This window comes from Penicillium taxi (assembly GCF_028828555.1).
Source record: "Penicillium taxi strain IBT 34144 chromosome Unknown utg000005l_segment0_segment0, whole genome shotgun sequence".
In the NCBI taxonomy this organism is placed as follows: domain Eukaryota; kingdom Fungi; phylum Ascomycota; class Eurotiomycetes; order Eurotiales; family Aspergillaceae; genus Penicillium; species Penicillium taxi.
In genome coordinates this window covers 2,947,564-2,961,326 of record NW_026643207.1, presented here as the reverse complement: position 1 = coordinate 2,961,326, position 13,763 = coordinate 2,947,564, and the positions used below count along the sequence as shown (strand labels likewise).

The window sequence follows — 13,763 nt, the reverse complement described above, 5'->3', positions numbered from 1 at the left end:
CCAGATCATTTTGTGTGAAATCTTAGTCGGCGTTATCGTATTTTTGCTGAAAGGGAACAGGATTTTACAAGAGAAGAGATGTAGGGAAATGTCTTCGGGAGAGAGGCTTTAATAAGAAAACTATATTGAGATGAAGGAGCGTATACACCGATTTTCTAGGTAGGCAAGTGTATTAAATAACAGGTAGCCCTGAAAATTGTAAAGAAGAAAAATTGGGAAAGAGCGTATATAGTAGCGGTAAAGATCGCGCCCTATAGTCCATAGTATAGTCATTTCAGCGATCTCCAGATCTTTCAACGATGGTCTCTTGGACCACCTTGATGCCATGCTCATTCGTGCTGATAGCGCTATTATTATCCCAGTTACCATCAACAGTGGTGAATGTAGCAGGATCCTGTTGCCCTGCAAGAATAACTTGCTCGTCGCTAATATTGTTCCATTCGTGTTCCTTCGAGGTGCCCAGTGGGTTACGGAACTTCGAGCGCTTTTGTGATTTGAGATCTGTATTGGCCTTGCTGGACATTGTATAGCCTGTTTGACTCTTAGTACCACTGTTGGTAGAAGACCAGCCGAACTTGCTGCGGACACGGCGGACAAGAGGGTATATCATGGGGAGATTGTTAATGATAGTCGCCACAAAGGTCTCACGGATAGACCAACTACCGCCCACGGAGGGACCATTGGCACCGGCCTAGATTTAATGTCAGCACATGTTTAGAAATGAGCGTCAAGGGAGCCAAACTTACTGTGAGAATTAGGATGCAGCGAACGAGAGCGGCTACCATGACGAAGATACCTCCACTGAAAAGAACGAGGAGTCGGAGCTTTGCTCGCCATTTGAGCTGTGCTTTTGCAAGAACCTGGATACCTAAGAGTCAGAATCCGGACCTATAGTCTTATCCTAAGGTTTGGAAATTTTTTCAAACTCACGGGAATGGGAATAGTAAGGAGGAAGATATCGGTGAGGATGTTGAGCACAACAGTAGTTAAGACAAACACGTTAGAGATGGCCGGAAGGCACTGATCTAGAATGGAGACATCAATGGTAAGCAAAGAGAGCTATTTGAAAGAGAATGAAGATATAACATACTACCAGGGTTTGGGTTTATTTGCCAAAACTTGTGGAAAGGCTGGCAGCTTAGGTAGATTGAACAGATAACAGCAACGAAAGTTATGGCAAGTACCACGTAAGAGATCTTGACCCGGAGTTGCATGGTTTTGAGTCCTTCCCTGGTGATAGTCAGCATTGAGCATGATGTATAAGATCGAAGATACTTACGTCATTCGAGAATAGAATATTGCCATACATGCTTTGAGAAGCCATACAGTGAGCACGTAGGTTCCCCATCCTGTAAGCTGAATCTTGGAGCCTTCGACTCGCTCAGCATACTCAAGCGAATCAGGTGACAAATTTGCTCGATACTCATCGCTCATGGCCGCATTCGAAAGACCATTGTATTTTCCAACATTTGCAGCAGCCTGGGCTTCAAAGCCAAAAGTTACCTGCGGTCCCATACGTTAGCCACGGTTCCCATAAGACTACTCGTGTAGAGATACTCACGCAAGCTAAGGGCATTACATAGTCATCGAGCTTGAGACCTTTGAAGCCTACCATAGACCATCGAGCGAACAGACGAAGAACAACGACGGCTACGGACAGTCCAAGCAGGATGTATTCTTCATTTGATGACATGATGTTCCAAGTCGTATAGAGAACGGACCAGGAACCTTCCAAAGTTGGAAAGATAAAAAGAGTGTAGAAGCCGTAATCCTTTCAACGGGTCGGGCCCGATCTTGGAGGAACATGCCTTTATACACGTCAATCTATATCAGACATCAGGGGCTTCCAAAGTTTGAAATTTGTATTTACATACAACCTTGAACTTTCCAAGGTTCACGACAAGTGCCACAGACTTGTCAATAGTGGATCTCCAATCATATAACTTCTTTAAAGCAACGACAGTATCAAGCACGGCCATTTTCTCCGTATATAGAGAACCCACTTCCTCAGATCAGAGCGACGGCAGTCCACAAGCGGAGCGAGTCCGAATCGCCACACTCAAAAAAAGGAAAATTAGCGTTTCACTCCAGGACTACTATCGATCCGTGCCCATGCCACCGGTATACTCAAATCCAGCCGTATTATTTTGGGGCTATCCACCGTGCGAAAAGGAATCTCACGATTTGACAAGGGACTCATAAAATAGTATTATGGTATCTAGGCATTGAAGCTGTACCTATCGTTAGAGCCTTCGAATGGATGCAAATCGCCATCGTCTGAAATATTGCTTGTGTCGCGACCTTTGATTCTTCACCGGAACGAAGTTTCCATTATGGAGTAATACTCATTTGATTCACCCATGGATGGGATGTAGGAAGAATCCGCAATAGAACTAATAATCTCCTGTAAACGCCCAGAATAGTGGCTCCATCGGGTGGCATTCTCCACTGATCAATCAGCTGTCTAGATCCGTCCTCTGTCATTGAGAGTTCGTGGTCGTGTGGGTCTACCAAGGGACTCGCACTGGCCAGGCAGTATCACCGAGGAATATCATTAGGCGCCTCATGTACCCACCTCATGCCAATCAACTCGGGTAAGACGGAAGAATGAGGAATTAAAGAACGCAATTTGAATTAGTTATAGCAACATGAACCTAATTACAAATTCCATTACTTCGTACTCTTACCTCTGGGAGGTAAAGCGGCTAAGTATTTAGAAAGTATCAAAAGGCTCGCGCAATCAATTACATCAATAGCCTGAAAAGATTTCACATTGTGCTCAATTATCAATTTTCCGAAGTTATGAATCTATTTGAGAATCTGGATTTGGCGGTATCTTCTGGAAGGTTTATATAGTAATGACGATCTATTCTTCTCCTAAAGACCTCGGGAAGATCTGATTGCAGGGATTGGCAGGGCCCCACGCCGCTATCTAGCCACAAAGTTTATTGAGGAATACGAAGAGGACCCATACTTGCCTATTCTGGATAATAGTGTGACGATCCGAACTTTCCCCGAAGACTCGGCATCTAACCAAAAAGTTTAATGAATACGAGGCCCATACTTGCTTACTTAGGTGATAACGGAGATATCCGTCCATTAATCCTGAGGCGTTTTGATCCCGATCCTAGGGCTATCAAATAAAGTCTGGGAATAGTTTATCAGCGCACGCGCCTATAATATTTGTTATTCAAATGAACCTTGTAACCTCTGGTATATTCGAGCTTTGGATAATCAACAAATTGGGCGGACCTTGGTAGTTGCAGCCGGAATATGTCAGGCCGAGTTCTAAATACTGGAAAGCTGCCAATATTTCAATAGTAAGATGATTAATTTGCTTCATGGGAATCGATTATCGTGTTCAGGTGGCGTTACTATGATGCGCTGATTTGAAGCTACCCGAGATAATCAAAATGCCGATACAAATTTGGAAGTGTCATAAATACCGAGAATCATTTCAATTAAACATAGTCGTCAGAGCTTGTGGAAATGATATCCAGCTTCCTATCGCCCGTTTATGCATGTTTTCTGGCTTTTTGCAGCCGCTACCTGGTGGCTTTCTCCCCTGATTTTCACGAAATTTTAGGTAACCCATTTCTTGACAAGTACTAAGTTAGCGCTTGGGGTAAAAAGTTGCGGATCGACCTCTCTACCAGACTTTCTCGCCAGTATTATCTCTGGCTTGCGACCTCAACTCCGGCGACATATTTATTTGTCACTGAACCGCAACCTCGTTGACTCTCTCTATGTTGCATATGGACCGTTGTCTACTAAGCCAATAAAACAAAACTGGATGTATCCCATAAACTCGCTTTATCAAAAAATTCCGTTTTACAAATATCCATCTTGTCACGAAAAGCTTTTACTTTGGACGGTCCTTTTGTATTCCTTCAGAGTCCTTAATTTATACTGTGAATCTACAAAGCTCCCATGTTACCAGCCCTGATGTCTATTAACCGTGTTCCGAGGTCTGCCCTACCAGGTCTATGCCGACCTAGGTACGGATACAAAATCTTCAGCTATCTCAGCAAAAAGACGTACCAAGGCTCCTCGAGAAAATCAAATGCATCCCCGACTACGCACAAAACTTTCAAGCTATCTCCCCATACCCTGGATACATATTGCAGACAAGATCAAAAATGTTCCAAGGTCACCGCCCGGTGCAATATCCATGTATATATTGGAAGCTTGAAGTATGAGAGTTAAGATCAAGATTATATATAAATGCATGCATATGAACCGGTGGATTGAGGGCCGGGTTTAGACCCAGAGGATTACCGGGAATCGATATAGCCACTAGCCCTTCAAGTAACTAAATCCCATACGAACGGATCACCACACCATAGCAAACTCGAAAAAATTGAATATCATATCTCAAAAATCATGACCCCGATAAGATTCAAATATCCGGTAATGTACAACGATAAGGTTCCTCATAAAGAATCAGTTAATTTTAACTAAATTAGATGGATAAATTATAGCGGTACCATAAGTTACGGTGTAATTTATCTATTTCAGCTTTAACTGCACTTCACTTAATGATTTCCTAATCTTTCTTTCCATATACATATTTCTTTAGTTAGAAATAATCCAAATTCAAGATTTAAAATGATTTCAACTTGTGGTTGTTGAGATATGCTATTTGAGTTTACTATGGTGTATTGGGTTGAGGGATTTATTTACTTGAAGGGCTATTATTTTTTTGATGGGTGGCTGGCTGACATAAGCTTGGTTTTGCGGTGGCTGTAGCCCCTGGACAATTCATCAGGATCACCACAGCCTTAGGATTAAAGTCTTGGGAAGCCAATGTTATGGTACATGATTCTCGCATGCGATTTGAGATGCAATCAAACGAGCCAGGATCTTTATCAGAGTATTTCTCTCTCCAGAACATATCTCTTCGGTAAGAACAGTGTTATCTAAGTACCATGACACGAAATTTGGGGGTGTGGCGTCTCCATAGCTCCAAGATAGAGAAGATCCCGAGGTCAAGCTAAAGGATCAGAGATAGATGTACCTAGGCCAAAATCGAACCATCCATGGATACAATACGGCCCTGGGTGTAACAGGTTGAATCCTGGTGAACTATCACGTGGTTGTACCACGTGACCCACCAACCGCATACCTCACGATTCCACCCCGAATTGTTTACGTTTCTTTAAGGATTTTGTACACAGCATGTGCCTAGCTAGTTCTGAATCTAAGATTAGCTTTAGCCCTTCACACTGGGGTTTTGGTCCGATGTTGTGCCTGTCCTGTTGAGCTTGATCTTTTTTGCTCTTTCTTTTTAAGCCTCGTATCCTACACTCCATGATGCGCATCAAATGTTGGAAGCTGATATTATAGAAAGATTACAACTACCAAAAATACATTATAATTCAGAATTATCAAGCAGGAGCGCTGGAGGTCGACAACCAGAGCTCGGCACAGATAATTATCACAGTTTTTTTTTAGGTTATTCGTATTCGTATTAGTATAAATTCTGCCACCGCCTAATTATACTAACAGTTAAAGTATTTTCATCCTATCATTGAGCTAAAAGTATTGTCCTTTTTTCTCTTACTTTCAATTTATAAGCTGAGTGATATTCAACACCTTGAACGGGTACGACAAGAATGGAACCATCTTAACCTTAATGGTGGAAGTGATGATGAAGCTGATTCTAGTGATCGGACTCTATTTCAAGACTCTCCAAATTCCAAGAAAGGATAACATTCACCAGATGAATATTCTATCTGTACAGATGATTCAGCTAGCTAACCAGCCTAACCCTCTTATCCAATACTTAACTTATATGTAGCCTAGCTTCTACTTCCTCGCCGATTATCCTGATCCCAACGTCAAAGTTTTCAGCCACCAGATCTATTCAAGAAGAAGCGTTTAAAGATGGTGAATTCAGAACTCTGGGGTCACTTTACAAGAACTGTACTTTTAAGACGAGATGTAGAAGCGAAAGGCGTTTTCGAAACCTCAACAACATTGGTAGATTGATTGGATCTATTATAACTGGATAGTAAAGGATTCGTAAAGGCAGTCATCAACCATGAATATAGAAAGGTATTATAAAGTACCTTTATGAAAATATGACCTCTTTCACTATCCCTCTCGTTCTCTCAGTACCAACCTATGTTAAGTCACATGATCTTCCATAAATGAAAAGATGTTGAGGCAGTGAGACGGATATGATTAGACCTTGAAAAGTAGTATGATAGTCACGTGATATTTCTCTAAATTGCCAGGTACAATCGTAAATTCTAATAAGTGCTGAATCTAAGTATTATGAACTAACTCAATTCATTCTAATTTTGTTTTCAGAGATCTATACGGACAAAGTACTCGGTATTATGCTGTGATCGCCAAGTATTTATAAGCAGCATAAACGGATAGACTCGTTTATCAACCAATCATATGGATGTATTGTGAAAAGGATGATGCGCTAAACCTGATAAGGCAAGGGCTCCAGATAAGACCGTGCACGGAGAAAAGAAAAGGAAGGACTTTTTCGCTCGAACTTTTTCTTTTTCTTTCTTTTCTTTGGGAAAGCTGGTCTCTCTCCATCAACAGAAGATTTCATTTCTGTTGATTATTTTATCATCTTATTATCACATATTATACCTCGAGAGTTACCCTCATCTCAATTAAAATGCCTATCACCAACCAGGAGGCCGCTCCCGGTGCTGCCATGAAGGCTGAGATTGAGGACTACTCCAAGGCATTGGAGGTCGTGAAGACCTATACTACCCAGGACGGTCTTGATGCCGACACTCTCCTGGACTCCGACAAGCACGGAGCTCTTACCTACAATGATTTCCTGATCCTCCCTGGTTACATCGGTAAGTCGACCAGAGTTTTTTCCATATATGATATGGTCATGAAACTGACCATTTACAACAGGCTTCCCTGCCTCTGATGTCACTCTGGAGACCCCCGTTACCAAGCGTATCTCGCTGAAGGCCCCCCTTCTCTCATCTCCTATGGATACCGTCACTGAGCACAACATGGCCATTCACATGGCTCTGCTCGGTGGTCTCGGTGTTATTCACCACAACTGTGCCCCAGAGGACCAGGCCGAGATGGTCCGCAAGGTGAAGAGATATGAGAACGGTTTCATTCTCGACCCCGTTGTTCTCTCCCCCAAGGCCACTGTTGGCGAGGCTCGCGACTTGAAGGCCAAGTGGGGTTTCGGTGGCTTCCCTGTCACTGGTAAGTTAATTTTTTTTTTCCGTGTTCCCGCTTCTTCACCTCCCACATCTTGCATGATGACTTCACATCTTTTATTATAACTTTCGTTCCACTGTCAGCAGCGAGAGCTGCATTGTAGAGAACCGATTTGGACTGATCGCATTACTCATTCAAACATCTCATCTGAGTCATATCATTACTCATTAGACCTGAGTGCTAACTACAATGACTTGACAGAGAACGGCACCCTTCGCTCTAAGCTTATTGGTATGGTCACTTCCCGTGACATCCAATTCCACCCCAACCTTAATGACCCCGTGACTGCTATCATGGCCACTGACCTGGTCACTGCCCCCGCTGGAACTACTCTGGCTGAAGCCAACGATGTTCTGCGTCGCTCAAAGAAGGGCAAGCTGCCCATCGTTGATGACAATGGAAACATTGTCTCTCTCCTTTCTCGATCGGACTTGATGAAGAACCTGCACTACCCATTGGCCTCTAAGCTGCCTCAATCTAAGCAGCTTATCTGTGCTGCCGCCATTGGCACCCGTGAACAGGACAAGGAGCGTCTTAAGCTCCTCGTTGAGGCTGGTCTTGATATTGTTATCCTTGACAGTAGTCAGGGTAACAGCATGTACCAAATTGAAATGATCAAGTACATCAAGAAGAACCTGCCCGAGATTGATGTTATCGGTGGTAACGTTGTTACCCGCGAACAGGCTGCTGCTTTGATTGCTGCTGGTGTCGATGGCCTGAGAATTGGCATGGGCAGCGGTAGCGCTTGCATCACTCAGGAAGTTATGGCTGTCGGCCGTCCCCAGGCCGCTTCCGTCCGCAGCGTCGCTTCTTTTGCCGCTCGTTTCGGTGTCCCCTGTATCGCCGACGGTGGTATTCAGAACGTTGGCCACATCGTCAAGGGCCTGGCCATGGGTGCCAGCACTATCATGATGGGTGGTCTCCTTGCCGGTACCACCGAGTCTCCCGGTGAGTACTTCGTCAGCAGCGGCGGCCAGCTCGTCAAGGCCTACCGTGGTATGGGCAGTATTGCCGCCATGGAGGATAAGAAGGCTGGTGGCAGCGGCGGTGACAGCAAGGCCAGCAACGCTGGTACCGCCCGTTACTTCTCTGAGAAGGACGGTGTCCTGGTCGCCCAAGGTGTTGCCGGTTCCGTTCTTGACCGCGGTTCCGTCACCAAGTTCGTTCCCTACCTCATTGCCGGTGTCCAGCACTCCCTGCAGGACATTGGTGTGAAGAGCCTCGATGCTCTGCACGACGGTGTCAACAATGGCAGTGTGCGCTTTGAAATGAGAAGCGCCAGCGCCATGACTGAGGGTAACGTCCACGGTCTGCACAGCTTTGACAAGAAGCTTTACTCGTAGGATCTAGGCTTCTTGCAAAGAACAAAAAATAAACTATCCCGACTGTGAATATGAATGGGATCTTCGCACGATGATACGCGGAACTGGAAATAAAAAAAAGGGTATGATAAGGTTGGAGTTAGCTTTTTACTTAATGAGCATATTTGTTCTGAACAAGATATCGTATATCTCAAGACTGTCCTCTGTAGGAATAAAAATAGACTAAATGCTAGTTCAGGGCCGAAACACATGTTAGTGGTTAACGTCATTCGACCCGGGCGCGCGGGGTACAGGGATACCAGCCTAGGCTCTCGGTTCTTTCACCATAACTATTGAACACAACAGCCAGCACAACAGCCAGCACAACAGGGGAAATGTCTGTCTTGGTCTCTGAACATGTCCACAGTCACTTGCTGACAAGATTGACCCAAAAACACATTATTCACCCCTGCGCAAGATCGTGGTCACTTCCAATTCAACCAGCAGCTCAACACCCCATTCGGAAGTTTTCGATGAAATCTTCATACAAAGAATCAACAATATCCAATAACCCTGCGATGGCAAAGAGCGATAATACCCAAAAAAAGCCAGTAGCTATACCCCGACCGAGTTCTAGGTGAGCAGTCCACAACCTTGGAAGGTTCTTGCGTGGATTTATAACCAGACTGCGGAGATCACTGAATTATATAATCCAACTTGAACAGCCTTCTGACAGACAAGCAGTGTGATTCTCGTTTCTCCAAAGAACGAGATCCTTTTACTTCATCGTATCCAAACATCAAGTTCATTCGCCTCAGCCCATGTCTTCCCTGGTGGGAATCTTTCAACCCAGGATGGAATGTGTCCACCACCCGAAGACCTCTCACGACACGAAGATTCCCCTTCTTACCGGCGTGCAGCAATCAGAGAGCTTTTCGAAGAGAGTGGCATGCTTCTTGCAAAAGACAGTAACACCGGCAAAATGCTAGTTGTTAAAGAAGAGGCCAGAGAACTTGGCCGGAAACTAATTCACCAGGGCAAGGTCACATTTGACGACTGGCTAAAAGAGAAGCAATCTTCTGCTCAGCCAGATATAGGCAAGTATATCATATTAAAGACACCATCATCAGTTTTAACTCTTGGTAGATCATTTGATTCCATTTTCACGTTGGATTACCCCGAATAATGTGACAAGGCGATATACCACCCAGATGTACCTCTATTTTATGCCATTGGCAGTAAATGCTGATGAAGATCTTCTAAGTGAACTCCCTGTCGAAGGCGAGCGCGAAGAAATCCAAGTCCCTACTAGTGATGGTGGTATAGAAGTCACCGAAGCGCAGTTTCTCCCAGCTATAGAATGGCTTCGTCGCGCACAGAGCGGCGAAATAATCTTGTTTCCACCACAATATCTCCTCTTACATTTAGTGTCGGGCTTTCTCGACAAGCAACCCCGATCAGATATCTCAGTGGAAGAGATTGAGAAACGCCGAGCCGCGCTTGTCGACTTCGTACAGTCAGGTTCTCCGCCTTGGACTCAAAAGTGTATTTCTCCAAAGATGTTGAAGATGACTGACGACGGGCGGGTCATTTTGGCCCTTAACGAGCCTGGTCCTGAGCTTAGAGGGTCTGGTAGAGAAGGAGACTCTGATCGAGTTGTACTTGTGAGGTTCAAGAAGGGGAGCGCAAGAGATGTTTCGGTATCATGGAGAAGGAATATTCTTCAAGATCAGAGGAAAGCCCAAAGTAACCTATAACATGTACAGGTTACAAAATGTACAACCAATAATCTGATATGATCAGCTTGCTACAACATGCAGGGCTCTACTCTACTTTCTCTGCTCTTTGTACAAAGCCCTCCTCCAGATGTTGGAGATAACTCTATATGGAAATTGAGTAACCATGTACAGCGTCTGCACAAAAGTCATTGGATAAATTATAAATCTGGAACATTTCCCATTTCTAAGAGGTTGACTGCTATTGCCACGGCCAAATATAAGAAAATCACTATCGACACGCCCCACCTTATTTCGCCCACACAAATAGGAAGCCCTCGACAAAAGGTCACATGACCCACACAAACCATTTGGATCTTTGATTTTAACGGGTCACCAAAACTCCTCCACCTCCAACCTCACCGTCGCCCGTCAAATTCCTCTACATCAAATCCGCCAAAATGGAGAACGAGAAGGGAGATATCGTCGATCTGTATGTGTTTTCGCCCTTCGAATCGCCCTCATTGCACTCTTCCCGCTGTCCTGTGTCCAACTTCCTGCTTCCGCAATCCGTCGTCAATTTCCCTAGCACAACAAGATGAAATCTCCCATCAGCCGATCAGAAAAATGAAAACCTTACGAACTTCATGCGACAATTATTGCGAGCAGTCAGGACCAGTACACAAGTGGATCGAGGCAAAGAAACAAGCGGATCTCGATATCGAAAATTTCCCTCAAGACTAACTTATTCTTCTCTCCGACAGCTACGTGCCCCGCAAGTGCAGCGCTACCAACCGCATCATCAAGGCCAACGACCACGCCTCTGTCCAGATCTCCGTCGGCAAGGTTGACGAGAACGGCCGCTACACTGGCGAGAACGAGACCTACGCTCTTTGCGGTTTCATCCGCAACCGCGGCGAGTCCGATGACTCCCTGAACCGCCTGGCCCAGCGTGACGGTTACCTCAAGAACGTGTGGACTGCTTCCCGCCAGCGCTAAATATCTTCGCTGCGGTATGGTTTGCATGGTGTGGTGTTGACGGGTTGATATGACGGTAGGCCTAAATGCCACTACAAAGAAACAACACAGAACATTGGTGGCTGATATTTTTTAATAGATGAACAATGGCTTGATCGCCTTGGTTCAGGGACTACGAATTAAAAAAAAAATGGAGGAGGGGTACTACTAGAAGTCTCCTTCGACCTATAAGTCTTTCTCCCGTCTGGAGAAATCCTGTTTTCCTATTGTCCTATCTATTGAAATGAGAAGGGAATCGATCGAATGACTTGACGGGTCTGGTTTTCTCCACATTTTTTTCCCACCTAAAAACAAATACCCATCCCTTTCTTTCCACTAAATCTTTGTATGTTCTGGGATTACCCAGTCGGCACGTCAAGACTTCCTCGTTCTCGTTGACTGAAGGAAACCTGATCACTTGCGGTTACGTGTTTCTTGATATCTTCGTCTCAATGAATGAGGAGGTAGAAAGTAAACTTATCCTTGCCGGATATCAACTCCTCGCCTTCTGATGAGCCACCGTTGCAGAGTTTCATGCACTGGGGCACAGATACGGGCGAGACATCCATTCAAGGCTACATAGGTTCTTTTTAGATAGCTTGTAGTCACTGAATTTCGACATGTCATTTTACAGTTCCGTACACGCTTCTTAGACTTGAACTTTACGCAGTATTAGTTTTGCTGGACTTTCGCCTCGCCTTTAATCGAACCCCAAAAAGTCGGACAGTCGACTGTTCCGATATGCAAGTAGATTTCCAGAGACATTACATATAATTCTAGTCATCTCATTGAAATGTTATTCGTCTCCAACTTCGCAACGAATGCTACGTATGTAACAATTAAAAACAAAGATACTCTTCTATTGGCAAATCATGGCTCCCATGCTTCGCAGCATGTATCATTTCCGCTTTTGTTTATTTCTCCAGACGCACAGCAGGATTGGACTCGATGAAGTTAAGGTCGACCTTGTGGCCGAGTAGCTCACGGATGTTGCTGACACCATATCTAGAAGCAGTCATTAGTATCGTAACAAAAATTAATATATAGGTAGCCGCTTACTTGATCATAGTAGGTCTCTCCAGACTCAGTCCCCAACCGTAAACTCTCATATCCTTGGGGATACCCATGGATTCCAGCATCTCAGGCCGGAACATACCACTGTTACCGATCTCAACCCATTTACCCAGGCCCTCGTGATAACCGAAGATCTCCATACTGGGCTCAGTGTACGGGTTGTAAGCGGGCTTAAAACGGAGCTGGTGAATACCCATCTTGTGGAAGAAGACTTCCATGAAACCAATCAGACCGCCTAGCGTCAAGCCGAAGTCGGCAATGACACCCTCGATCTGATGGAACTCTGCCAAGTGAGTGGCATCGACGGCCTCGTTTCGGAAGACACGATCGATACTGAAGTAGCGGGCCGGCCGCGGGTTGGCAGCGAGCTTGTGCAGCATGTACGCCGAGACGGAGGTGGTGTGCGTGCGGAGAACCAGACGCAAGCACTCGTCGGCGCTCCAGGGATAGCGGTAACCAATGGAGCCGAATTTGCCTTTCTCGTGGACATCGTGCACGTTTTCCCAGTATTTCTTGTAGTCGAGCGACTTTTCTTTTTCTGTTGGCTTGGGGAGATGGGGGTCGTTGGCGGGATCCTCGCGCGGAGGATCAGCCGTGAGGGGGTCGGCAATGTAGAAGGTATCTTGAAGGTCACGGGCAGGGTGTTGCTGGGGCACGAAGAGCGCATCGAAGTTCCAGAAGCCAGTCTCGACGTAGCGGTTGGTGGGCATTTCCTCGAAGCCCATTTCAAAGAAGATGTTGCGGAACTCCGAGCGAACCTTGTTTAGGGGGTGCAGTGCACCAGAAGGAGTGGGAGCACCCTTGGCGTTAAAGTTGTAAGGCTTCAGCTCGACGGTCTTCCATGCACCGCTGGCGAGCATCTCGGCTGTCAAATCAGTCTCCTCTTTGACGAACTCTCGAGCATATTTGGGACCCTTGGTGATCTTGAAGGTGATCTCCTTGGAAAGGCTGACCAGCTTCCTTCGCTTGAGGTCTGTCAATGCCTTCGCATCGGCCAGGCTCTTGGTCTTCTGAACAGTGAGCAGTAGCTCGCGGGTCTCATCGACAATCGAATCCTTGGTGGCCCGCAGGACATCATTATCCTTCTTGATCCAGCCACGCTTGAAAGCATTTCCCTGGCCGACCTTGGCGTTATCCTTCCCCACAATCCCAGGCAAGTCGGTGATCTTCAGACCGTCCAAGGCGGCGACGACAGCGGCGAAAACCTTGGCCTCGTGACTGCCATTGGCCACGATCTCATCACCTTCGGAGGTGAGTAGAATAACTTCCTTCTCTGTAGTCTCATATTCGATCATCTGTCGCGAACCCAGGCGGTCCAGCGCACTTTTAACGTTCAATGATGGGAAGGAGGGGAAGGCTTCGTTGGAGAGGATTGGCGCATCGGACGCGGACAGAGCGTCCAAAATTGGGGCAGTCAAATCAGACGCCATTATTGCAG

General features: G+C 45.6%; 3 protein-coding genes across 3 annotated transcripts; 1 reads left to right on the top strand and 2 right to left on the bottom strand.

Moving 5' to 3' along the window:
- Positions 1-274: 274 nt before the first annotated feature.
- Positions 275-1,693, bottom strand: N7495_008411 (uncharacterized protein; the record flags this gene model as incomplete). Its single annotated transcript, XM_057211062.1, has 6 exons — positions 275-691; positions 747-860; positions 931-1,025; positions 1,091-1,230; positions 1,280-1,503; positions 1,562-1,693. The coding sequence occupies 6 exons, from the start codon at positions 1,691-1,693 to the stop codon at positions 275-277; spliced, it is 1,122 nt and encodes a 373-aa protein (XP_057060605.1).
- Positions 1,694-6,643: 4,950 nt separating this feature from the next.
- Positions 6,644-11,233, top strand: N7495_008410 (Cystathionine beta-synthase core; the record flags this gene model as incomplete). The annotated part of the gene is made up of 6 exons (XM_057211061.1): positions 6,644-6,833; positions 6,895-7,203; positions 7,420-8,557; positions 9,264-9,616; positions 9,666-10,146; positions 10,999-11,233. 6 exons carry the CDS (start codon positions 6,644-6,646, stop codon positions 11,231-11,233), a joined length of 2,706 nt encoding a protein of 901 aa, XP_057060604.1.
- A 932-nt stretch (positions 11,234-12,165) lies between these two features.
- N7495_008409 (phenylalanine--tRNA ligase subunit alpha) lies at positions 12,166-13,755 on the bottom strand (the record flags this gene model as incomplete). Its single annotated transcript, XM_057211060.1, has 2 exons — positions 12,166-12,256; positions 12,311-13,755. 2 exons carry the CDS (start codon positions 13,753-13,755, stop codon positions 12,166-12,168), a joined length of 1,536 nt encoding a protein of 511 aa, XP_057060603.1.
- Between the last annotated feature and the right edge of the window lie 8 nt (positions 13,756-13,763).